Source organism: Rhamphochromis sp. 'chilingali' (genome assembly GCF_963969265.1).
Source record: "Rhamphochromis sp. 'chilingali' genome assembly, chromosome: 14".
In the NCBI taxonomy this organism is placed as follows: Eukaryota; Metazoa; Chordata; class Actinopteri; order Cichliformes; family Cichlidae; genus Rhamphochromis; species Rhamphochromis sp. 'chilingali'.
This window is the reverse complement of record NC_137941.1, coordinates 31,542,909-31,570,857: the sequence shown is the minus strand read 5'-3', so window position 1 is coordinate 31,570,857 and position 27,949 is coordinate 31,542,909. Positions and strand designations below refer to the sequence as shown.

Here is a 27,949-nt window from a genome sequence, read left to right as displayed (position 1 = left end):
AAATAAAATGTTTTATTTTTTGTAAATACTATTTTGGTATGATACGTTCGACGATTAAGAGCAGCATTTGAACGCCTCTCGTGACTGCGGGCGGTAACTGCCCTGCGTTCAGCGCAGCCCTCTCAGAGCTGCAGAGCTAGTGCAGTCTGTAGTACCACTAGGTACGGCAGCGTCCTACCTCTGTCAACACGGCGGCCTTTTCGAGTGCAAAACCCAAAACAGGCAGATTTTAGGAAACCAACACTACCACACAGCCATGGCGGCTGAAACCGACAAGGTAGAGCCCGCGGACAGCGAACAAGATGAGGAAGAAGACGTGTACGAAGTGGAAAAGATCATTGACATGCGGGTGGAAGAGGTAAAAATAGCTAAGTGCTACGCAGCCGCCTGGCTAGCTTTGCAAACATGGCTGGCATTTCTTTCAGTCCACTTTCACGAGGCATAGCCCACCAACAACGGTGGAAAGACCCTTTGTGTTAGCAGAATCGCGTTTCTGCGGTGCATTTACATGCACAAAATTGCTTGTGTGTTACTTTGTTACATGCGTTTTCTGGTTTTAGTCGTGGGTCGCTGTTCCTCCATATATAGCATCTTTTCCAAGCACAACTTGTCCCATGATGTCCGCTCGGCTCTCCCCTGCTGAGGCCAAGGACGGACCCGTTGCAGGCTTTCACATATTTTCATCGTATTTTGCTAGCTGCAGGGCTACATCGGCTAAATCCCCGAATAATGCAGGACTCGCAGCGTGTGAGAAGATTGGTGGGATTTGCTGTTTGTTAACACTGAATTTACTTATACCAGGTAATAATGGGTGAGCCCTGTGACCGCTGCATTTCTAACTGTATAAAGTAGCGGACAAACATGCTTTAGACCCGTGCACAAACACAGATGACCCCAGCAGCTAACATTAGCTACATTTGCTATCTTTCTTGCTTTTTACCTTTTCTTTTTAAGATTGCCGTGAAGCACATGTAATGTCCGTGGTATTAACTTTGGGGGGGGGGGGTTCCTTTGAGTATCAGGTCTCGTTACAAAGGTTAAATTGCACTCTTTTTAAAGACAGCTATAAATGAATTTGGTTGAATAGCACCAAAAGAAGGGAGAAATCAATATTCATAGTAGAGCAGCGAGACAGTACAGGCTTGATTACTGACCAGTAGAGCTGGGCGATATGAGATTTTTTCATATCACGATATGTTTTTTTCATTTCAGGCGATAACGATATCTATCACGATATAAGCCAAATAACTATATTTGTAAGATTTAAATGTGTTGTTGCTCACAAGTAAAATGTGAAATAATCAGCAGCTTGTTCTTATTTAAATATTTATTTCCCATAATAAGTTCAACAGGGTAGATGTACTTAAGGAACATGAGACTTTTTCAGATAAATAAAGGCAAATATTGCAAACTACACAAAAGGCAGCCGCTAAAGCGTTTAAGTTTCAAAACAGAACAAACGAAACAGACTAAATTGTCAATTCCACTTAGAAACAAAATATTAATTCTAAAAATAAATCTTAGTTTGTTTTACAGAAGAACAGACAAAACTGACTAACTTTTGTCAATATCAAATAAACTGAGAACTAAAAGGAAATTCTCAATCTCTCCTTGTTGTATAGCTTAGCTTTTCAAACAGTTTTAACAGTTACTTTAGTCTGACAAAAGCCGAATGACGAATTAGCGCTTCCAGTCAGAGACTGAGGCTACGTCCACACGTACACGGGTATTTTTGAAAACGGAGATTTTCCGTTTTCGTTTTAAAAATAATCCCGTCCACACATAAAGGCAGAAATGAAGGAAAACGCTGCTATGAACATGCCAAAGCAGCAGGTGGCGCTAGATTCCTAACCGTGCAGAAATGTTGGCCAATCAGAAGTCTAGAAGCCTCGGTGGGAAAAAGTAAACAAAGCTGGGGCATAGAAGCAGAACCGAGTCGTATGTGTGGAGGGACAGTAACTGTGTGTATATGTAAGCATTTAAACACTGCAGAGAGTAGAATTAACAGTATTGTAGAAATTCATTTCACCGAAACAATAACGTGGCGCACAGTGTGACGCATGCACCAGTTTATTGTATTTCCAGACTTGCTTTCGGCACAATTTACAGTGCACGCTACTCTGTTTTTTGTCAGACTTGAAATAGCCGAAATACCTTCACACTACGGAACTTCTATGGCTCTTCCGTTCGACAATCTCTCCGGCGTTGGAACCATCATCTGTTTTCTCTTCGGTCACGCTCGGTTGATTTTTCTAGTAGGCACACTCATTTCCTCCATTACGCGCTGGCTCCATTACCCGCTGGCTGCTTCCCAAACAAACACACGTGCGGCTTGGCACTTGTGCTGTACGTAACAAGTCACGCGACGTGACGCTGCGGCTGTGATTGGTTCGGCTCTGCGCTACTTAATTTAGATTGGCTGACCTTTTTTTTTTTTTTTTTTTAAGAGGACGAGAGCGGCGAGGTCTATCGCGATAGCTTAATTTCTCTATCGAGTAAAAGTTATATCGCGATACATATCGTTATCGTTCTATCGCCCAGCTCTACTGACCAGTTGAGCTCGTGAATCAAATTCTGTGATGTGCACATTGATTGTTGAGGTAGAATGGGAGGTAATACTATCTCTACTAAGATATTTTCAACACCTTGCTTTTTACACTTTTTGCCGTTGGTCTTTGTGAACTCTGGAGTCTCTGGGCTGTACCACCTGCGAAGTAAACACATGCACAGGAAGTTAAGCTGTGGTCCTTCTGAGCAGTGCGGAGTGCCCAGTGGGAGCTTCTGCACCTTTTAGATGCTTTAACTTCATATGTGTACAGTCTGATGCAGCGCTGTCAACATCTCCCTGGAAAGATTGAAAATATTCACACTCTCCTCTGCTTTTTACAGGATTTTGCATCTCTCTTGCTCACGTTCAGTCACTCTTAATACACAAAAGTCAGCTGTGAAACTAACAGTTTTTTACAACTCTTACACTTTTTGTTTTGCACACTTTCTTTCAGCAAGTTCTCACTGCAACTTTAAATGTTTTGCCTGTGTCTCCTCAGTAAACCTTTTGATATTAGAACTTTAAAGACAGACAGCATCATTCAAAATACCATAATTAACACTAACTAACTAACAGGGCCTGTCAGCCGTGTTTGCTTGTCTCAGCTGTCATGTGGAAGTCTTCTGTTTTCTATAGATCCTGTTGGCTCGTGATCTCACTGTCAGGTCAGGTCAGTGGGGCAGGTCATGCTAAGCGCTACATCTTCGCTTTCTTGTTCTCAGGGTGAAGTGCTGTACAGAGTTCGCTGGAAGAACTACTGCTCTGACGATGACACATGGGAACCAGAGGCCCATTTGGAAGACTGTCGCGAAGTCCTCTTGGCTTTTAAGAAGTCACAGGCTGAAGCTAAGGCCAAGAAAGAGGCAGAAACCAAGAAATGTGTGGTAAGTCTGATCTTTCAAGCAATGAGGCATGGGCATTATTTACAGGGGAATGAGGCATTGTAACCACCGCCAACACATCAAGCAGCAAATAAAAGTTTTTGCACGCCCCTACTATGTGGGACTTGGTTGGTCTTGGTGCACAGATGTAGCTTTACGCATGTTGAACCCAAAGTTACGCTCTTGGGTTTAGGTATAGTGTTTATGAAGCGCCATAAACGCTATACCTAAAGTTATCGATCTGTCTTCTGTGTCCGGGCCGGGTGAGGTTTCCCGTGTTGGTATAGTTATTCTTTTAAATGTCGCAAGAAAACATCTTTGTTTCTAAGCCAGAAGCAAACTGCCTGTAACTTTGGCTTTAAAGCCTTTTTAATATAAGTAATCTGATCTTTCCTTTCTTGATTATAGAACTAATGCACAACAGATGAACTTAAAACAAATTTTGTCTGTTATTAAGATTATTATCGATGTTATTTTCCCACCTGTCTGGACATCGTTTTGAAAATGAAGGGGCAAAATGTTGTTGGCAGTATTATTGACCTCTAATTACTTATGACAAACTATTATAGAGCCTTAAGTCAGAAGGTCAAAAAGTAATATCTATTACCAAAATGTGATATTTCCCCTCCCGTTCTCTCTTTAGAAACCTCTGCCTCCAAAGAGTGACGTGTTTGATGCTGACTCGGAAAGTGACAGCGACAAAGACCGACCAACGGAGGCACCTGTCAAGAAGAAAAAGAAGAAGAAAGTCCGGGAAGAGGAGGAGGAGGAGGAAGAAGAATCGCATCTTAAGGAAAAAAGGAAAAAGAAGAAGGACAAGCGGAAAGAAGAGTTTAGGCCCCTACCGGCACCAGAAACCGATGAGGAAGAAGGCAGAGCCCCAACCCCAAGCTCTCCACCCAAGGAGAGAAAGACTGAATCAAAAAAACGTGTGGTTGAATCGGAAGAGGATGACCCTGTTCCCTCCAAGAAACACAGGAAGGAAAGAGGAAAAGAGGGAGGGAAGCATAAAAAAGAAAAGGGCGACGATGGGAGGAAAAAGAAGGGGAAGAAAGAGAGGAAGATCGAAACCTCTGAAGACGAGGCCGCTGCTCCGCTGGAAGATGACGTGAGCGAAGGCCCGTCAGAGTCCCAAATGGACGATTCCGCATCAACTGAGACTTTAACAAAATCGGTGGAAAAAGCCAGTTTGGACGACAAGTCCAGACAAAAAAAGGGGAAGTGGGAAGTAAAGCTGCAGGGTATAAAGGACCTTATCCACGACAAAAAGAACAAAAAGACAGATTCTGCTCAGAAAGAAAGCAGCCTCCAAAAACTGAAGAGTCATAGCTCTAAAGCAAAAGAGGATACTGCGCTACAATCAGACTCCAGTGACAACTCCACCCTACATAAGAAAGCAAAGAGCAAAGGGCAGGAGAGCGCGTCTGCACCACCCAAAGTCCCATCTACATCGTCCTCGTCGTCCTCGTCCTCTGTTACAGCTGTTGGTGTCACCAAGAGTAAGGAGGAGGAAGTTACCAAGGACGAGATATTGGGACAGAAGGACACCACAGGTTCAACTAACCTTTTCGAAAAGTTCCTGTTAAACTGCGAGGCCAAGGATCGCGCCCCCCGCAGGAATCAACCCACCACAGAGAAGAGCAGCAGCAAACCCACAAAGGTGTATACTTTATTTCTATTTTAACTTTGTCATCCAGTATTTCATAAATGGAACCAAAAAACACAACGTGATCTTTCAGATGATGTTCTTTGCTATTTTAAACAGGATATGCAGCTCAGAGGTTTTCCTCTAAAAAAGAAATGCAGCGTGTTAACAGTTTGTTGTTGTTGTGTTTTGTCCCAACACTTAGGTATTGGGAAAAATTGAGAAGATTCCCAAAACAACCAAAGAGTCTCCTGTTCAGAAACAAGAGCCGGAGAAGACGGAGAGGCCCAAGCAATCAGATGGTATGCATGAAACTTGAACTTGAATCAGATTAACACAATGTGGCTTCAGACCAATCCCGCTGGGCATAAAGGACCTTATCCATGACAGGAAAAAATACTAGTTGCTATACGGTCTCCAAAAATTGACCTTAAAGGGCCAAGGAGGTTACTGCCCTACAATAAAACTCTAATAACAGCTCTGTCTTCCAGAGGCCTGTGAGGGTTTAACCCAAATAGATGGTTAATTTTTATACCAGGGTATAAAATACCACCATATACCAATCAGTCAGTTCTCCAGAAAACGGTGTCACCATTCCTGCGAGATCGCTGAGACCCCAGTGCACGGATAGTAATCATAGTCTAAAACTTTGTAAGAGCACCTAAAGCGTTTGTCTTTCTGGAATAAAAACTGTAATCTGTCAGATTCTCCCACAGCTGTGATACTCTGTTAAGTTACAAAGTCAGCATTTTTGCTAGCTTTTTTTTTCTCCTGCCTTCAAATAAGCTAAACTTTATCAATATAGTAGCTCCAGTCTTTTCAGGTCTTTGTGACCAAAGCACCTTCAAACAGCGCTTTTAACACTAAACTGCTCCCTTCAAACACACCTCTTATTTATCTACAGCAGCTGTGTTGCTTTCAGTCTCTATTCTGTGTCTCACCTCTTGATATTTTCTAATATTATGTTTTTATCCTTCCTTTGTAAAACCAGCCGCTCTGCTATCAGCAGGCTAATTCGATGCTTGTCATTGGTCCTGTGGTGCCAGCAGCTTCACTTTTATGTGAACATGCTTATAGCCATATTGGGAATCCCCATCGAGTTGATAAGCATCTTCGAGTGAATTCTTAGTGGGATTGCTGATCTTTCTGTTAGTGAAGCCAGATGAGGAAAATAGATCCTGAATATGTTAAACTTGCTTCATAGTACATGCCCCAGATGAGAGCAGATCACAGAAATGTAAACCTAGAGCTCTAATAGACTATGGTGTGTGAAAACAAAGTCTACATGTCTTTGCATCTTTAACCCCTTCCTGCCCGAGTGTTTTATGCCAGGGTGTAGTTTGCCTTTTAATGAACACAAAGAACTGTGCTGTATAAATGGTTATCATAGAAAAAGGGTTTAAATTAGCAGCATTTTGTTATTAAAAAGTATCATCCAGCACCTCCTTGTATTGTAAAAAGATTTAAAGTAAATGTAACAGATTGCTGCATGTCAGGAGCATAACGTGCAGCATTAGAAACGTCTTTTCTTTAAAATCAGATGTGTTGGTCAAATATTTGATCTGTCAAACAATCAAAAGTTATTATTTTATTTATTATTGTGTATTTTATATAGTTCGTCTGCTGACCAGCTCTAATTCAGAAGACAAAATGTGTCAGGAATGTGTGTCGCAGTGATTGACAGGAATCTCAGGACTTGGTGACGATCAGAGTAATCACAAATAGCTTAAAAATAGCTATGTTTAGCTCATTCATTATTAGTATTTTTAATTAAACGTGACAGACTGTAGTTCTTTGTTAGCAAACTTGCATAAAACCAGGAACTGCAACAAGAGCATTTGAGTGTGTGTACACAAACGCGCACACTCTCCATGTTTGCACGTTTTTATTCTTTAAATTGACATGTATGGGCTTCCCTGAGATTTCAAACCTTTTTTTCTTCTATTCCAACATATGGCCAGGGTTATAAGTGAGTATTAGGTCTACTCCTAATAGGAACAATAAAAGAACAAGCTGTTTTTTTTTTGATGTCTTAGATTTTTATGACACGTTGTTCAAAAAGTATTTTTATCTTGTCTGCCACCCTCAATGTCAGTTTCGCGACCAGTTCAGAGTTATGGCTTCAGCCTGGACACCGAGGAGCGGGAAGAGGAATCTGTGGCGAAATCGAAGCCTGGAGATGATACCCGGGAGCGTAGGGATAAGACAGATGAACCACAGCGGCAAAGCTGGGAGCGGAGAACCCCTTCTGATGACAGGAGAAAGAAAAGGGAGGACAGTGAGCCTAGACTCTTTATGGCATGTGATGATACCCAGGACCCACCAGAGGGCACTGACAAATCTGGTATGTTTCTGATTGGCTAAACAAATGCCTCCAAATATGACATTCACACTTCACTTGTCAAATGCATTGATTTTAGATTTATTTTCTGAGTGAAATCCCAGTTGATGATCTCTGCATTGTGTGTTTTACAGACAAGGGCCAGGCCACTTTGAGTCTAGGAATGGACCTTAATCTGGACTGGATGACTCTGGATGATTTCCAGAAACATCTTAACGGAGAGGATGAGATCTTGTCAGGTCCACCTTTGTCACCAAGTGAGTGTTTCCTGATGACTATCTTGGTATTTCGAAGACTTTTTGCTTTTAGTTGCAACAAGCCATGAGAAAACCACAACTTGTTTACCATCCAAATTATTCGTTCTGAGTGCAGTTTACCAAAAACATGGAGAAAAACGGTTTTATGTCCGTGACTGTAATAAAAAGAATTCTGTGTCCACAGTAGGTCACATCATTTTTAAGGAGGATCTATGAGATTTGAATAAATAGGCATTTAAAAGAAAGAAAAATTAAATGAGCGTGAGATCTTTAAATGTCCACTTTCTCTAAACTTCATTTGTTCCTCACCTGTTTTTGCCAGATGAGTTGCGAGATGCTGTAAAAAGTGGAGATTACATGGCTGTAAAACTGGCACTTAATTCCAAAGAGGACTACAATCTGGACCAAGAGGTATGTTCTAATAAACATTACCCAGCTGTCTGTTTTATTTCCTCGCTAGTTTCTGCCCTACTTCAATATATTTTTGATTTTTATATATCTCAAGACTCTGAGCACTCAAATCTAAGACACAAACACATTTTAAAGAATTCCACAGCTTGCACCTTGGTTGGCCCCAAGAGTGAGTGTGTGCGTGTGTGTTTTGAAGGGATTGCATTGTTATTAAAAATATATATGAATTCAGTTGGTGACTATGGTCTATCACGCTATGTCTGTCACATATGACACTTATAGACATTAATATTTTCCCCTATAGTTCCCCCAGTTACAAATGCATAATTAGCATTGCATCAGAATTACATTTGGTTTTACGAAAGAAGAACCATTGTTTTAAATAAATGGAAAATGGAAAACATTAGGCATAACCATCGTTAAAAGCATATTTGACACTTTAAACAGTGTTTAACATATAAACTAATATTAGCTTTGTTGAGCAGTCTTTACCCTTCTTACAAAAATATCAAAAAGATGTTTATTATGACATAAAACTGCTACTTATAAACTAACAATTTTCCCTGTCTGTTACAATAATGAGTTTGTATCCGATATTTCAAATGTTTTAGTAAATCAGCAGTAAAAGAAAATATTGTTGAGAAAACGTGAAAAAAAATAGCTTATCCCAACGCGTCTGAAGCATCCTAATGAGACAACTATACGTCGCTTTTAGATGGAAGAACAATTTTGTTTTTCGTGTTGTGCTCCAAGTAATCTTTTCTTCAAGATGCGCATCCAAAGACTTTACTTTTTACTGTCCACCAATGATCCAACTCCTTGAGATGTTTTCTTGAACTCCAAGCACCTTCTGCAACAAAGCCAGGTAAGGATGTGGTCTCAAAAGCTGTTAAACATAAATATGACTTGTTAGAAATGCTAGTGTAATACTATAAAGTATAATATAAAAGTTTTCTTATATAGCAGAGCCTACACTGTTGTAATTAGTAGGGTTTTAAAGCTGAATTATACTTGTGTAGCTTTGAGTTACAGAGCCATGTTATGTACTTTCAGACTGAACTACAGTATTACAGTAGAAAGAATATGGCAGAGGTGGATGTGATTAAATTAACTCTTATTCCTGGGTATTTTCAGCAAGTTCAGGAGCATTTTTATTTAATTTACCATCTTAATTCAAGGCTCAGTAGGACAGAGAGCCATTATAAGTGTATATAAATTATTGTTATTGTTAATGAAGTTGTATTTTATGTGGTTAAAATCTCGATGCATGCAATCCTATCTACCACCACCCTGCACTATTTTGAATTCTAAAATGGATCTTTAAATTTGTGCTAACTTAGACCTAACAGTCATTAATTGCTATGTAAATTGTAATGTGTGCACCTTAGAGACTGTGATATCATTTTACATTGCAGTGAACAAGCCAGTGATTGAAGACATGAAGCGCTTGGACAAGATGAACTCTTTGAATCAGGTACATAATGTATGCTTTCAGAATATGTATCATCATCATTACCATAACACAATATGCACAGCATGCACCTGTAGCCACCGTTTATTACATTTTCTTTTAAATCAAACATTTGAAAGCATAAATGACAAAATTCACAGTGACTGTTATTATGTGAATGGCTGGACATGGTATTAACATATTTTACATGAAGCCATGATGTGTTATATTACGAGTGAGCTCTGTAAAAATACTGGTATGCCCAGCAAAAATTTATCTTTAATTATTTGTTTATTCCAAACCAGGGATGTAGGTCTAGTGTCAGTGCACATTCTGTTTTCTTCATGTAGCATTTCATCAAACACCCCATTACTACATATACTTGGTTAGATATTTATGATGTCGAAACGCTGCTTGATCCAATAAAGCCATTAACTATACTTGAATGGGTCACATGTGGTTTTTGTACGTGAGACTTGAGGTGTCAGGAGGGAGTTTTGTTACTAAACCTTGGGCCATCATATTGACTCGTTTGAATGGGCCTGGATCTTGGTTGGGGGCATTGCCGTGGTGCTGATGTGCTAAAACAGGAGTAAAAAAAATATATGAATGATTAAAAAAATGTCAGAACCATTTATCTACCAAAATTAAAAACAAATTTAAGCATCCCCTTCTACATTTTTTCCAAGAGTCTGTGTTTCAAATTTACCAAAATTATTCATGGGATCTGATTTGGCTCTGAGTCTTACATATACTTGTTCTTTTACAGGCGAGTACTATTGGTGAGAAGAAGTCATTTGAAGGAGAGAGGAACTTGATTGAAGAGAGAAGTTCGAGTGATGCTCTTAGATTGACTTCTAACACTGAAAGTGCAAGAAACGAAGCAGGCACTGCAAAAGAAAATATCCCACAAGATTTGGATGATCAAAAAAATGATAAGGATATTACTGAATCAGAAAACGCAGCATTCGGTTCACCTACCAAGCAGAAAAGTCGAGGAAAGGAAGACCAAAAGGATGGAGAAGACAACGAGACGTCAGATGACACAATGGGTGGTTTGTCAAGTAAAATTAGTTTGAATTTTGATCATTCGGATCAAGTGCTGTCAAATAAACAAAACCCCCTAAAGCAAACAAATGACTCAGGCGACGAGCCAGGAGATGTAGGGGGAGGTATTACAGATATGGTTCTATCTGCATCAAGTACGAAAGAAATGGTTAAAAGATTACGGCGCTGCACAAAAACTGTGGAAAAGAGAGAACCAACAAGATCAAGTCTAAGGACTTGTAAGAAATTGCATCAAATGACACCTTGCGTATTGGATGAAGAGAAGAAAGAGTCATGCAAGAAACACTTCTGTTTATACTGCAAAATGGCTTTCACTCAACTTGCAAAGCATTTGGAAAGGAAACATGCGGAGGAAACGGATGTTGCCCATGCAATACACTTTCCAAAAGGCTCCAAAGTCAGACAGACATTGCTTGATCAAATTCGCAATAGAGGAGATTATGAACATAATTGCCAAGTTCTTAAAAGTGGCGAGGGGGAAATTGTGACCAAGAAACAGGTCAAGAAACCCAGCATATCAGTTCGTGACTTCTTACCTTGTCAACATTGTTTTGCATTTTATCGCAAAACTGATTTATGGAGACACGAAAGGTCATGTAAAGCTAGAAAAGGAGACGATAAATCTACTGAGAAAACAAAAAGAACGAGAGGTCACAGTGCTGCCTCCCGGCTGCTTCCAATGTCAGAGTTCTTAACTGGAGGCTGTGAGGAAATCATCCACATCATGCATCAAGATGACATCTCGAGGCATATCAGAAACGACCCGCTTATTTGTAAATATGGCAATGCATTGTCTGTTAAATATGAGCATGACAAGTCTCAGTTTGCTTACATTGCACAAAAAATGAGGGAACTGGGTAGATTTGTGCTTGCCGTAAATGAGCTGGACAGGAGTGTAAAGTACTTGCATGAAATATGTCTGCCATCCCGATTTGAATTAGCTGTTCAAGGGGTCAAAAGGATTAGTGGATTTGACCCCAGTTCCAGTAAGTTTAAAAGCATTTCCCTTGTCACGAAGATTGGATACTCTTTGAAACGAGCTGCAGAAATTGCGTTTGGTGAGAGTCGCATGACGGAGGACAGTGAATCAGAAAGCGAAGTGAAAAAATTCATACAACTTCTTGATACAAAATGGAATGAGTGTTTTTCTCGCAAAACACTTGCCTCCTCTCTAAAGCAAGAAGTCAAAAAAGTGGAAGTGGACAAATCAACTGTGACAGAAGACTTGATGAAACTTCACAGGTTTATCACAGAGGAAGGAGACGAAACAAGAAAGGAGCTGAAAGAAAGTCCTAGTTTGTCAACGTGGAAAAAGCTCAGTGAAGCAACTTTAGCTGATGTCTGTCTGTTCAACAGAGGAAGGGTAGGAAATATTGGTAGACTGCTTTTGCAAACTTACATTCAGAGAAAGAGCAAAGGAATATTTGTGCCCTCTGCAGATCAAATAAGGAAAAGCACAAAATTGGAGCTAGAACTTGGTTCCGCTTTGACCAGGTTGGAATTAGAAGGTCAGTATGGAAGGAACATGCTGGTTCTTTTAACAGAACGCATGGTTTTGTCTATTGACTTGCTTGTTGAAAATAGAGAACGAGCGGGTGTGTCAAAAACAAACCCATACCTTTTTGCACGGACTGAAGGTCCATCCTTCATCCGAGCGTTGGATTGTTTCCGACGGGTTGCAATGGAATGTGGAGTTAAAAACCCAGAAGCACTTCTTTCCTCGTCATTAAGAGAGCAAATTGCCAGCTCCTGGCAGTTAATGAGCCTTAATGAATATGAACTGGATCAAGTGGCCAACTTGTTGGGAAAGAGCAGCCAGGAGTGTTACAGACTCTTAAAAAACGCATCCCAGCTAGAAGAAGTGAGCAAACAGCTGCTCAAGATGGATCGAACGCTGCCATCACTTCCAGACAGCAGTGCAAAAGATGGTAAGTACCTTTTTGTTCTATCAAAATATAGCTGATAGCTGCTCTCTGAGTCAATTTACTTTGTTCTTGACCTTTGTACAGGGTGGGCCATTTATATGGATACACCGTAATAACATGGGAATGGTTGGTGATATTAAAGTCCTGTTTGTGGCACATTAGTATATGTGAGGGGGCAAACTCCTCAAGATGGGTGGTGACCATGGTGGCCATTTAGAAGTCGGCCATCTTGGATACAACTTTTGTTTTTTCAATAGGAAGAGGGCCATGTGACTAGGGATGGGTATCGTTTAGGTTTTATCCGATACCGGTGCCAAATCGGTACTTTTGAAACGGTGCCGGTGCTTAAACGGTGCTCGAACCGGTGCTTAAAGAATGGAGAACACAAAATTGGTCCAAAAACCTCTCATGTTCAGCTGTTTGTTTGTTTTTTTGTAAAAAGATAACAATGTTAGCCTTTTCTGCAGCTATGGGGCATATATGGTATCACTCTTGGCTGGAAGCAGTGCTTAAACAATGGAAAAAAAACACAAACTTTGTCCAAAAACCTCTCATGTTCAGCTGTTTCCCACTTTTTCTTTGGTCATTTTAGCCTTTTTGTCCAGGGTGAAGGGAGTATCTGCCATCAAACAAGAGGGCAGCCGCATGTAGCTATGATGATGTTTGCTAGTTCACCTTACATGCATTAATGTAATAACGTGGTTAGCCTACTCAACGTAAATTACACTCGAACAACATTAAGCTACTCACGCAGAGAAGAACGGCTGCTGCTGCATCATCATCCTCATCATTTCTGCTACACTGGTAGGGCTAGGGGCCAGGACTCTATTCTTCGGGTTTTTGGGGGCTGTTGCTCCGGGTCCGATAACTGGCAACCCACCCAACGTGCACAGTGTGAGGTCTCACAGCAAGCTATCAAATACGGCGCATTTCTCGGCTTTTAAAAAAAACGCTATGCGTCGCCAGGTGTTTCATCGGATTTGAGGTGCTACCTCCTTTGACAGTATCACAGTATCAGCTTAAAGCACTTGTTGCAGGCTGCTGAGTTTGCATATTTTGCTGTGAAGTACAGCCAGACTTTTGACCGCTTCGCCTTGGACATTTTTAATCTGTAGCTCTGCTCTAACTGAACGTACGTACCTGGCCCCGCCTACTATCCTGGGAAACGTAAAATGATTGGCTAGAAGTGTATCACAGCTCAGGAAAAAAAAGCACCGAAATAAAGCACCGAAATGTGCGCTGCTTTTCGGTCTGGTTACTACCGTTTATGTCAGAACCGGTGCCATCATGGCACCGGACACCGGTACCCATCCCTACATGTGACACATCAAACTTGTTGGTAATGTCACAAGAAAAACAATGGTGTGCTTGGTTTATACGTAACTTTATTCTTTCATGAGTTATTTACAAGTTTCTGACCACTTATAAAATGTGTTCAATGTGCTGCCCATTGTGTTGGATTGTCATTGCAACCCTCTTCTCCCACTCTTCACACACTGATAGCAACACCGCAGGAGAAATGCCAGCACAGGCATCCAGTATCTGTAGTTTCAGGTGCTGCACATCTCGTATCTTCACACCATAGACAATTGCCTTCAGATGACCCCAAAGATAAAAGTCTAAGGGGGTCAGATCGGGAGACCTTGGGGGCCATTCAACTGGCCCACGACGACCAATCCCCTTTCCAGGAAACTGTTCATCTAGGAATGCTCGGACCTGGCACCCATAATGTGGTGGTGCACCATCTTGCTGGAAGAACTCAGGGAACGTGCCAGCTTCAGTGCATAAAGAGGGAAACACATGTAGCAATTTCAAATATCCAGTGGCCTTGAGGTTTCCATTGATGAAGAATGGACCCACTATCGTTGTACCCCATATACCACACCAAACCATCTCTTTTGTTGTTCCAACAGTCTTGGAGGGATCCATCCACTGTGGGTTAGTGTCAGACCAATAGCGGTGGTTTTGTTTGTTAACTTCACCATTCACGAAACTTAGCAAGCAGTTTGCTAACTGTAGCATGGAAGATGGGTGGTCTCGTAGGGTGTCTTGCATTGAAATCTGCTGCAATGACCCGGTTACTGCGTTCACCAGATATCAACACAGTTTCGATCCGCTCCTCACGTGTTAACCTCTTCGACATGTCAATGGCTGTGAACAAAGAGAAACTTGTAAACAACTCATGAAAGAATAAAGTTACGTTGAAACCAAGCACACCATTGTTTTTCTTGTGACATTACCAATAAGTTTGATGTGTCACATGGCCCTCTTCCTATTGAAAAAACAAAAGTTGTATCCAAGATGGCCGACTTCTAAATGGCCACCATGGTCACCACCCATCTTGAGGAGTTTGCACCCTCACATATACTAATGTGCCACAAACAAGACTTTAATATCAGCAACCATTCCCATGTTATTACGGTGTATCCATATAAATGGCCCACCCTGTACTCTATTACAAGGTCTTGATCAGAAAATTTACCAGGTTCAATAAAGCAAAAACAAAAAAATTAAAACTGCATTCTAAATTGGATAAAGATTTTATCTCTTGCGTAGCAGTGATTCTCAATATTTGTCATTTTAGGAACTGCACAGAAGCCTGCTTTAAAAAGAAGACCTTGGAGTGAGAATGAGCAGGCTGCAGTGAAACGTTACTTGAGTGAATTTATCACAAGGATGAAGGTTCCGGGCAAAAAGGAGTGCAATGCTTGCATAGCTGCTGAGCCAGATCTCGGAGGAAGATCTTGGACAGACGTTAAAAACTATGTACACAACACACTACAGACAATGCGTAGGAGAAATAACATACAGAAGTCTGAGGGGAACCTTAATGTTTTGAATCCAAAGAGATCAAAAGCTGGAGTCCAAACCACAAAGACAACTTTGGAAGACACAAGCACTGTGTGTACTATGACAACAGTCGACCCAGATAACTTGAGAGAAAGTTCAAATTGTTGCATGACAATGCCGCCGCCGCCACCAGCAACCAACTTGGGAGATGCATCACCATTCTGCCAAGAGATTACTTCAAGTTACGCATCCTTGTGCTCATCTAGTACAGATATGGTCCATACAAGTCAACCATTGATTTCTACTTTCACACCATTGAATGCTACTGATACGCAAGTTGTTCCTACATTTACTCCACACAACACTACAAATGCCCTAATGCCTCCTCCATACACTTCAGAAAACAGCAGAATTATGCCATTGTCTCCTTCATATACACAGAATGCTACAAACATGCCACCTCCGTCTGTGTATGTACCACAGGACACTACAACGTCACAAATGATTCCTTCGTTTACCTCCCTTAATACTCCAAGTACCTCAATGGTTCCTACATTCACACAGTTAAATACTGTAAGTTCTCCAATGGTCAATCCATTCTCAACACTTAATGATGGAAGTAGGCCTATTATGTCTTCGTTTACACCTCTAAACCATTCAAGTTCACCACCTTACCCCTTAAGCCCATCGAGGGGCCCTGCAGCTGCACAGGTTGTCCCAACAATCCACGGACCCAGTCTTTCTGACAGAAGTCCGGTGGTATCTGAAAATGCGCCTATGTCTTCTGCAGGAAAACAAATCAATCCAGCTGTCAAGCCTCAAAAAAGAAACAAAAGGTTGTGGAGTGAGGAAGAACAGGCAGCAGTGAGGCGACAGCTTGGAGACTTCTCTAAGCTGGTAAAAGTGCCGGGCAAAAAGGACTGCGATGCGTGTTTAGCTGCTGAACCTGCCTTAAGCAGCAGAACATGGAGGGAGGTCAAATATTTTGTACATAATTCTATTCAGTCACTCAAAAGAAGAGGTCATACTGTTGCATCCAAACAAAGTGGAGGACAAGATCCAGAGACTCATAATTCAAACTCTGAGTGGGATGGTCCTGTTTATCTGTCCCTGTAAACGTTATTTGACATGCAGTATAACCACACGTTATCAGCAAGGTCTTAGATGTGAGAGGGACATCACTTTACCTCAATTTGTATAAGGTATAAAAATGAAACTGATGGAAATTAGTGTAACATACCATCGTAGCCACAAGACATTTATAGGCAGCCCTTTTATTCTTCAAATTAAAGACCCCAGAGTATCCCGGATCACGTTCAAGTATAAATTAAGCAATCAATTGCACAAATATACACTAAATGGGTGGAATTAGGGATGTTTGTACTGTAGCTTTGGCTTACAAGAAAATAAGCTTAGAATGCATATACTATCTAACACTGTCAGGTTGTCTCTAGGAAATATTCTAATTGAGTTTTGTGATCGTTTAGCAGACTTGAACCTCATTTTTGCCTGTAATGTTTCACTAGTGAAATCATTTTTGGGTGACAAGTAGTGCCACCCAAATATGCTTTCCCACACTGTAGTTGTAAAAATGATAACACCAAGAGTTGTTTGGAAATCCCACCTCCACTGTGGACAGGGCAGCCCATTTTAGAGCAAAGATGGCCTCTGGGCATTTACAGGGGGATTTTTACTTGTCTTTGACATGTACTTTATGCATCCGTCTTACTGCCTGTATCAATTTTAGTAGCATTTTTTAATGTGTTTTGGTGATTAGAAATCAAAAGCCTACCAGCAACCTTTGCAGTGAAACCGTCCAGCGTGATAGATTTACTTTGCCGTTTACCCAAACAAGCCCAGGTGTACTATATTCCTGCTTTAGCCAGTAGCATATATTGTAGATAGCTTGCAGCAGTAATAATATACCTTCCTTGCTGATAATAGAGAATTAGGAGCTGTGTGTATCTATAGCTGAAATATCAAAAGCACTTTCTTTCTTTAAAGATCCACTTAATACTTATCTATTATTATACTTTGTTATCTTTATCTTTAACAATCTGCCTAAAAGGTGTGTTGTATTTTTGTATACCCATACAGTGACTGTGTATAGCATTTTAGCATTTAATTGTATTTAGTGTACTCTAATTTTAGTTAAAATACACTACATTTGACTCATTTACATTACTTTATAGTATGTTTTTATTTTCTAGATGTTTATAACATTAATATCCAGTTGCCAAGAACAAATTGCCTTATGGCTGGGTTGCTGTCGTTCCCACTGGCTTCCACTTTGTCATAATACCTGCAGAAGCAGCATGCCTAGGTGCTCGTTTTTGCACACCTGTGGCCGTGGAAGTGATTTGGAATATTTGGATGGGTAACTGAATACTTTTGGCAATATACTGTATGCATAATTGTCTAGCAGACATTAGACAGAGGATGAGGATGTTCGTTTCTGTTTACGGTTTCTAAGTATATTTCGCATTTCATTTTAAGGAGGAATTTGTGGCTTGGTTAGTTCAGCCCAGAGTGATGGATACAGGTTTGGAGACTGACTAAACAAAGTGATCACATTTTAGTTAAAAAATGAGTGAAGCACTTCCTCACGTTCAGTGTGTTGCTTCTTTCAGACTGGACATTCAACAAGAGTTGTGGTGTTGATGATCTGTTATTTAGGTCAGTCAACTTTGTAGATGCCATAGTCAGGACATTTGCAAAGAAAATGTAATCTTGAGTCATTTTTACCAGTAAATATTCAAAGGTTGGCCATTCTTGTATTTTGCTCGTTTGTGTTGTTGTGTTTGCACATCTCTGTTGCTTGTGGGGCTCGCACACAAGAATTTCACTCGCATGTGCTGTGCCAGTGTGCCTGCACATGTGATGTGACAATAAAAAGTGATTTGATTTGATTTGATTTGACTGGACAGCATTGCTGCTTTCATTCACATTTAAAAGCTTTTCTGTTAAGATCAATAGTAGCTGTAGTGAACCTGTTTTTAAGAAACCAGTGTTCGCCCTTTCATACCAAAGCTATTAGTGTTGGACACACATAAGACTGACTGCAATAGATTACACAGCCAGGTTAGATAGCACATTGCCATGTGATTTTCATCACGTCTTTCCTGTGTTGTTGCCGCCTTGTTAAAAAGGGTACATCTGTGTTACAGTGTATACCAGTAGTTACATATACAGCTGTATTTGGAAGATGAATCTGTGAATGGTATTGATGGTAATGATACAAATGATTGTTCAGGCACTACCATTGTTGTTTAATGTTGCAAAACTAATGTTTTTCCCTGCGTAGAAGTTACATTGTTTTTATTGCTGTTGTATAAGCACTTTATGTATTAGTCTTCATGTTGCCTTCAGTTAATACTTCATATCAAAAATCTGCTTGTACAATAAAATGCTTCTTGGCTTAAAATTTTTAAACTGGTGACAAGTGTTAAATGATTTCCCTTGATTTCCCGTTTGTTGGGTGAAGGTTTGCAGCTGTATTGATTTGATAAACCTGACTATTTTATACTCATGCTAACAGTAAAATTATACTTGGTCACATATTTTGATGTTTAAAGTGGCCGTGCAAACATGTTACACATGTTCAATATCTGAAATCGATATGTCAGCAAAGTAACTATTGCTAAACAGCATTAAAATAGCTGAAACTCCAGGAAATCTCAAGGTGCATGCATTTGTCATAAACCACGTAATAAAATGCTGATTTGATGATAAAATTACCAAAAAGAAAATTGTCAGAACAAGTAAGCCTCACAAGCCAGTTACACTTGTACACATTTCAGTGCCTGACTTTAGGTCGTTGTAGATGTGTGTGGTTGTAGCAGCAGACGAACCCAGATATGGGTCAAAAGAATCTATACTCTGTGCAAAAGTAATGGTATAAAAATGCAAAACATTTCATCGCCCAAAGCAGTGCGATGACAAGTCGACGTATTCCTAGAATCTCAAGGCTACTTTGGTAAACAGGCTGTATTAAGTGTTTTCTAAATACATTTTTTATAGTAAATATTGATTATTATTGTTGTCATGCAGATATGTAAATGTAGTATTTTTTTTTATTGTTTAGTTTTTTAATATTGAGACTATATAAGTACATTAAAAAAAAAAAATCTATTTCTAACCCATATTTTTGTGAAGATGTTCAAGTAAATATATCACAACGTAATACTATATTAGCTTCAGTTTTGCACAAGGAGGTATTGATATTAAACTTGCAAACTGATAAGCAGGTTATTAATCATCTTCAAAAGCTGCCTGTTGAGCAGTTAGTCTTCTGTAAGTAAAATTGTAAACAATCATATCTATGGTACTTCTCAAGACAGCAAGATAGACATGACCACTGTAACGTCATCCATTGTTTAAGGTGGTCGCGTTAGTCATCAAAAAGAATGCAGGTTTAAGATACAACTGTGTTAGGTTTTGTTTTCAGATTAAGAAAACAAGCCGGTGTTATATACAGTTTGTGGTGTATGGTAAATATCTAACTAAAACTATATTGACTGGCTGCACTGGTTAGTATCTAAATTGGGATTGGTAAGTATTTAGCAGGGATATCACCATAACTTTATTATTATACGAATAATGATTTCATTGTGTTTGCAAATGGGGCATTGTACAAGGAGCTTCTCTTCACAGTGTTGTGTACAAATCATGCCCAGAAAACTGCACATGGTAATTCACTTTTTAGGCATTTCTATACAGTGCAATGGACTCCACTGCAGGTCTGTAAAAAGCTTATTGTTTTACAGCCTTTGTTTTAGTTCTGTGTCTATCTGTTTGTGTGCAGGATGGCAGTTGTATGACCCTCACCATGCTGGCAGCAATAGGGGGGCAGGATGACATCCTCAGGTTACTGATTAAAAAGGGGGTGAGAGTGAATAAACGACAGAAGAACGGCACTACAGCCCTGATGCATGCTGCTGAAAAGGTAACTCTATCTTTTATGTAAGTTAATCCTGCAGCCTTTAACTATACTGTGCATACAATTTTAATTCAAATTCTCAGTGAAAGCCAAACCAGTCAAAGACTCTGAAATAAAGGCATCTGCCTCTTTTGTTTTATCTTGTAAACACTTGATTCCCGTTTGTGTCATCCCAGAATTGTTTGACAACTGTTGCAATCCTACTGGAGGCCGGGGCTTATGTAAATGCTCAGACGCTGAGTGGAGAGACGGCGCTGATGAAGGTAACACTAGACAAACACTAACGGTCACTTTGGTTTTAATTAGTGCAAAATTACAGTTTGCATGCAGATTACAAATGGTGCTGTTTCATAGCAGATCAGTCAGAAATTATATATTTACTTTATAGTCCTTACCTGTGGTGTACCAGTATGAGGTTTCTTTAGAGAAGTTCATTACGTCCTTCCTTTTAGGCATGCAAAAGAGGGAACGCTGATGTTGTGCGCCTCCTGCTGGAGTATGGAGCTGACTGCAACATCCTGTCCAAACACCAGAACACAGCTATGTACTTCGCCCAGCAAAGCAAAAACCTGACGGTGTGTGACTTCATCAAGGACCACATCAGCATGTGAGTGCTAACCACATCATCACATCATAGTTTCATCAGTTTGGTGATGTTTTTGGAGACAGCATAGTGTGAATTAATATTTAAAGAGACAAACATTTACTTTGGTTTCTATCCTTAAAAGGAATGTCAGTAAATTTTGTCCTGCACTGTAGTGGTAAAACCAGTTTTACTACCAAATATATTTGGTTACACAGAACTAATTTATGTTGCAGGCTGTCCAGTGTGGCGGAGGACACCATCCGAGCATACTTTGAGTCTCGTCTGGTGCTGTTGGAGCCCGTCTTCCCTCTGGCCTGCCACAGGCTTTGTGAGGGTCCAGACTTCTCTATGGATTTTACCTTCAAGTCACAGCCTCAACCAGAGGGTAACCCCAAATTTTTACATATTTTTACATTACCTGATATGCAAAAACACCACCTCACTCGAGAGGTGGTGTATTTGCTGTTTTTCTGTTGCCAGACAGATTCATGAATTTTGTTTTTATCATGTCTGGCCACGCTTGGCAAGGATGCTACTCTTTTAGTAGCTTTGTGCTACTGATACATTTTTTACAGACTGCATAAAAGGAGGATAACACTGCAGACATCAGATACTGAGTACTGATGAAAAGGATGAACGCTACTTACATTAGAATTCTTAATTGATTCATATTATGTACGTTTTAATATACCATTGAGGTGATTTGTTTTAAACATTTTGCTGATTTGAAGTCTTTCCAAGAACATAAATCTAAAAGCTAAAAACCTTTAGGCTGTTGACATTAATAAAATGTTTTGTAAATGACATCCCGAGAGAAAATAAAACTGCCTTTGAACTGTGATGTTTTATACATATTTATTTGAAAAGGTAATTTACAAACGCTCAATTTTAGCTACAAAACACAAGAAAATATCCAAAGATGAGGGAACTGCGGACAGGACAGTTTTACACCTGCAACAGCTTAGATTAATAGGTACTTGAGCAGATGCTACCAATGAACATACATATCTAAATAGGTGTTGTCAAGATAAAAAGATTACTCAGATTTGTATGTCTCTTTCAATCTTTAAAGTGAAACTTCCACAGTTCATATTACATGAAGGCAAAAGTAAATTGACCAGGAGTTGGGGAACTTCGGGCCTCAAGGGCCAGTTTCCTGCAGGTTTTAGATGTGTCCTTGATCCAACACAGCTGATTTAAATGGCTAAATTACCTCCTCAACATTTTTTTGAAGTTCTCCAGAGGCCTGGTAACGAACTAATCATTTGATTCAGGTGTGGTGACCCAGGGTGAGATCTAAACCCTGCACGACACTGGCTCTTGAGGCCTGGAGTTTCCCACCCCTGGCATAGACCATACAATGCAGTCCAGCAGACATTATGAGGTATTATGAAATAAAGATGTAAATTCATATTTGGAACATTTTCTTTCCATTAGTCTGTAAGAAGACTTGTTATGGAAGCAAATTAGCCCAAACTCCCAAAATTGACCAGTGTGTGCAGTTTTTAGCTGCACTGTCTCACCTTAAACTGTAAACTGAACCTGCTATTTGGCTAGTACAAAGTGTAATGATGGATTGTGTTGCTGTGTGACAAGCACTGGTTATAGTGCAGAATGAAATCATTTGAGGTCATGGTCAAAGGCTAAACATCGTACCTCCTGCACATCACTTGTGTCCGGGCCTTCGTATGAGAACGGTCCGAACATTACCCCGACGTTTTCCAGAGTTGATGTGCAAAAATGGCTTCAAATGTCAACGTCATTAGAACGTTATCCCACTAATGTGTTGGCTATAAATTTCTATTCCAATCGAACCTTTCTGTGAAGTTTTATCATCCCTCCTACTTCCAGGTTCAGGTATCCTCCTCTTCATCTTCCACGCCAACTTCCTGAATGAGATCACAGCCAGGCTATGCGGACCTTGCAGTGTGCACGCCGTGGTGCTCAACGATAAGTTCCAGCTGCCCATTTTCCTGGTTGGTTGAAATGATGATTACACAACAGTTGGTTAAAAACAAAATGTGCCAAGTGATTAATGAAAGATAAAATTGAGAAATTTGATAAACTATAAAACAAATCGACAAAAATAAAACTGAAAAACGATTTTAATCCATCGGAATTTTATTATATTAAATCCTCCTTTGATATCATTCAGAGTGGTCGTTTGTCTATTGTTTACCCTCACTCTCTCTCTTTACAGTGTTTTTCACTATTGCTGCTTTGAGCAAATGAACAAGCAGTTCACAGGAGACCATGCAGCCATGTTTAATGTCACTGTGTGGATTCAATGTACTTCACCTCATTAAATCGTTTAAATTTAGGCCACAGTGCTAATTTTTGCTTATTTTTTTCTACTTTTTGCCTTCAACGTTTCAGGATAGTCACTTCATCTACTCTTTCAGCCCGAATCCAGGCGTCAACAAGCTCTTCATTCGCCTTGCAGAGGCGCCAGCAGCCAAGGTGACACACACACACACACACACACACACACACACACACAGTGAGACACAAACATATGAAACATCTTAATCAGGCATACAAAGGTCACTGCTTCTAACCAGCCCATTGGGAAATCTGACTAAATGTTTTTGAAACTGAGGAATGCGATTTTATTTTTCATGATTTAAAAGAAGAATAAATAATACCACAAATGGTCATTATTAATGATTTACGTGTAGAACTAGGCATGTCCATTATCTTAAAGGCAACCCAAAGAAATATACAAAGTTGTTTTTTTGTTTTTTTACAGAAACCTTTCAATGCAATCTTTGGTTTTTGGCTGCAACATCAATCTAAGTTTAGCCAGCTACCACAAATAACAAAGCTTCTATGTTTGTGTCAGAGTTGATCTTGTCAAGCATCCAGAATCCTGTAACGTTTGCTCTCACGCTCCGATTTTACCGTTTTTAAAAAGACACTGCATGCAGCTGAGTGGGTTTGTCTTTTTCAGTCATGACAGAAGACACTTCATCCTCAAAGATGATACCTGGGCCTGTCTGTGTGCTACTCTCACTGGCATTCAATCCAAACCCAGTTTGTCCCCAGAACATGTATACATTTTTAAAGTGGGTCATCGATATATAGTTTCATTATAAGTAAGTTAATAAATGAACTGGATGCTCTGGGTTTCATTTGTAGTTGTTACTCTCAGTTCATTTCATTGTTTTCTTCAGTCTGTCCTCAGCTATTGTTGACTTCCATATTGATGATCTATCATATCTGCTACAGAATTTCTTAACGTTGGAAAATCTTTTAGTCTAATATAACACACCTAACCACAGGCCCAACCTATTTTTACTCCTGGTTTATGTATAGACCCCCCACACAGCCCTCTGTCCTAGTGTCTAACCGCCAATGTGTCATTTTTGACACAGTTTTACAGGCACGGCTTTCTTCTCCGAAGCAAACTACACAGACAGCTATCTTTAATGTGCAGCCAGGTTTTCAGATCTCTTCTCTGTTTTTTTTCCTGTATCAGCACCTACATTTTCAATATCGATGACTTGGTTAATTAGTGCAATAGTATCTGCTCATGAGCTCTTGATAATGTGGCTCCCTTATTAACCCCAACTGCCAGTCCTTCCCTTTGAAATGACAATGATATTCCTCCCCATAGCAGAGAGTGTAGAAATGCTGACATAGCCTCGACTACCTTCATAGGAAGGAGTTTCTCTCCACGCTCAACAAAGTTATAAAAGATGTAAGAGCTTCATGAATGAAAACAGGCACAATCTAAGGCTGCATGCCATTGTTAGGGACTGTTTCCTTACTGTTTTATCTTCCTGTGCCCTCACTGTCAGTGGAGAAACGCGTCACTGTAACCTTGCAGTTGCTTTTGATGTGTTTTAGTAGTTTTGGGGCGAAAAAGTAATATCAGACTTTGGAAACGCACACAGTATTTTTCAATAGGATATCCTCACTGCTGGTTTTCATGTTAATAACTCAAATCATCAGCTTTACTTTTTGTATTTGTTCGAGTCAAAAAAAGTAAAACATTTTGCAGCAGAAAACAGGAAACAGTTTGAATTGTTAGTCATCCAATCATAAAGCTGAATTTCTTTTGATAAGTAGAGAGGATCCAAAAGTCGAAGCATCTCAGCAGCGTTTCCGTCTGATCTTCTCTCCTCAGGTCAAGCTCCTCATCTGCGCGTACAGAGTGCAGCTGCAGTGACGCGCTCTCTGATGATGTTAATGTCATACCAAGCTTGGACAACACATCATTCCACATGCAGATTCTGAGCAGCAGCTGAGATACTTTACCAAGCACGTTACCCTCTGAGAAGGAAAAAAAAAGTTGTTGTTGTGAGGTGAAATTTAAAGCTGGCTTCCCGAGATGGAAGTGCACATTCTTGACAACTGAAGTTCAGCGATGAGATCTGACTCCAGACCAGGCCCGAGCGCGGTGAGGGCCAACATATGCAGCATAAATGTGAGGATCTTACAGAGACTTGCGTAACCTTTGAGCAGTCCGTCCTTTGTGGGAGGTGCCATCACTACGCAGTTATCGGCGATCAGAAACTGTTACCGGAGGAGCTTTGAAGACGGACGTCAACCTGTGTCGTGCCTTTCTCCAAGTTCCACCTTCTGTTGGGGTGGATCTGTTAGACATGTGTGTTGATTGTGTCTATTCTGGTGAATTTGAAGAATATGAAGAGGGGATTTTCAATCACTGTTTATTTAGGGGGGGGTTTCATGTTTTTAGCATTTTACTTGGACCAATGGAAATCTTTTTCATGCATGTTGTTTTTGGTAACACATTTCTTTATGGATTTTTCTTCATGTTCTAACTCTACCCTTAAATAATATTAACATTTCTGTTCAGTTCTCTTCCCTTAATAATTAACATCTCTTTATTTGTGCTAAGTCTGTGTTGTTTGTTGGTATTTCACTTTAGTAGAGCGGTGTGAGGTTAAACACGGATTCTGGGGAACAGACACAATACATGCATCCATAAATTTTCCATCCACTGGCCCATTGTCTTGTTTACCACTTGTCATTACACTAGTGTGAGGTTGTTTCAAAGTGTGACTTAGAGAGTTTTTAGTGAATGAAGAAGAGTTTTGCCTTCCATGCACAGAGTTGCTGTTTATATTTCCTGCTCTGTACAGACTATATATAATTATATACATATATGCAGTTATAAGGTGTCATGTGATGACCGCTGATGTTTTTGTTCCTTTTTGAGTTAATTTATTTCGTTTGTACAGGAAAACACTCTGGGCTTAAATGTCTCAAACTGCCCGGCTAGTACATTGAAGAACCCCATATTTACCATCTCTATCACTGCTGTGCTGAGCCTACTTACTGCTCCCTTTCAGTCTCCTCAAGCAACCTTCTTTGTTTTTAATCATCTGATATTAAAGGAGCCCAAACTGGAGGATACCAAATCCAAGTATCTGTTATTGACATTCTTCTGCATAAACACACCTAGCTGCGTGATGTTGCCTACAAACCCAGCTCAGGCTAGCAATATGTCTTTAAATTGCAGCAGTGCTGTTTGATTGGATGTCTCCATGCTGCCTTAATGTTCACTTTTTACATTAGTTTGTAGATCTTTGTGGTTCAAGCTGAGTGACTGAAAGTAAAGAAAATATCCAGATTTACATTTTTTTTTTTTTTTTTTTATTGTGTTTTAATTCAACACATTGCATATACTGTAATGGTGACTCCACTTACTGCTATTATCTCTCATTCCTATAGGTAACTACCAGTTTTGTGGACTAAGTTAACAATGGTACAAAAAGCATTAGTGGTGATGTTGTAGCTACGAGAGAACAAAAGAGATTTGCTGTATTTGCACTGTAACAGGCTTTGTAAGAAAAGAGGGTTGGCATGGTAACGTCTTAGTAGTGAAACTTACCTTTAAGTTGCATGTTAACATTCATGGTGGCGCGGTGTTGGTGGTGCGGTTAGTGAAGGTTGTGGGTTTGACAGCCGCCTGGGGCGTTCCTGTCTCTCGGATTTTCTCCAGTTGCTCCGGCCTCTTCCCAGAGATATGCATGTTAGGTTAAATGGTGATTCTAAATTTGCTGTAGGTGTGAATGTGAGATGCCTGGTTCTCTCTTTGCCGTGTGAGATACCGGCAACCGCTCGCCTTATGACAGCAGCGATAGGCTCCAGTTCTCCCGGCAATCCTGAACTGGGTAAACAGTTCAGAAAACAGATGTTCACAATCAGCTGCTCATCCCACTGGCTACAGTTTGATCTGCGGTTTTAAAGAAACTTAGGTCTGCTCTGTGTTTCTGTCACTTTATGACCATATACTTGTCAGGTGTAGTGTTTTTTAAATCGCGCTGCATACTTCTGGCTCCTGTGGTGTCACAGCTTTCAGACTCCCTATATTTTTTTAATAGGCATCCAGATGCTTCAAAAATCAAGCGCAGCCTTACAGCAAGCTGACACTCTGTAATAAGATTTCAAATTTGACTACTTTCGCTTTGCTCAGCGCATGCATGCAGTGCATTTCACCTTACGGCATTAAAAGGGAGCAAATCTGAAACCCTGTCTTAAGACACCTGTAGCCTGTTCTTATCTCAGTACAGCGTGAGGAATCGGTACATGGAGTAGGTGTTTTGGTGTCGGATACCAGAGACGAGCACGATACGAAGGAAGACGTGAAACTGGAATATCTGAAAAGCCAAAGACAGATCTAGCTCAGATATCACCGCTGAGGTTTTCTGTTTTACAATTTCAGCTAAACGGTTTGAAATGCATTCTGATGTTTTGTGTTACTTGATATATTTTTTTCCAGCTTCCCACATTGTGATTGGTTTCCACTTATTGCAAATTGGAGTAAAAGAACAAACAGCCTCCATAAACTCGCTTCTGACGTGTAAAGCATCTCAGTGAAGTCCACCATCACTTAAGTTACATAAGGACAAAATACATGTATTGCTATTACTGTGACTGTGACCACTATGATTGTTTGTGAGTCAGTCAGTGTTAGAGCAGAAGTGTTCACTTTAATGTATTACACATTTGTGGTCAGTTTCAGGAGTGCTAAATTACTTTCACATAACAGATGAAAGGAAGGATTCAGACCATTAAAGATGTTTTAAACTACAGCAGTAATGATTAAACCGCAGAGTTGGTTTTTTTTTAGTTGTTT

General features: G+C 40.1%; 1 protein-coding gene across 2 annotated transcripts; it reads left to right on the top strand.

Annotated features, from left to right (window-relative positions):
• Positions 1-131: 131 nt before the first annotated feature.
• mphosph8 (M-phase phosphoprotein 8) lies at positions 132-27,949 on the top strand. Of its 2 annotated transcripts, XM_080903976.1 has the most exons (14): positions 132-358; positions 3,271-3,432; positions 4,073-5,089; positions 5,280-5,376; positions 7,170-7,418; positions 7,550-7,672; positions 7,995-8,083; positions 20,121-20,261; positions 20,432-20,518; positions 20,708-20,862; positions 21,075-21,226; positions 22,693-22,817; positions 23,218-23,301; positions 24,971-27,949. In XM_080903976.1, exons 1-14 carry the CDS (start codon positions 257-259, stop codon positions 25,010-25,012), a joined length of 2,625 nt encoding a protein of 874 aa, XP_080760102.1. In that variant the 5' UTR covers positions 132-256; the 3' UTR covers positions 25,013-27,949. The 2 variants fall into 2 exon arrangements, with proteins under 2 accessions (XP_080760102.1, XP_080760101.1); XM_080903975.1 differs by lacking the exons at positions 20,121-20,261; positions 20,432-20,518; positions 20,708-20,862; ... (2 more) ...; positions 23,218-23,301; positions 24,971-27,949 and adding exons at positions 10,303-12,529; positions 15,111-20,084.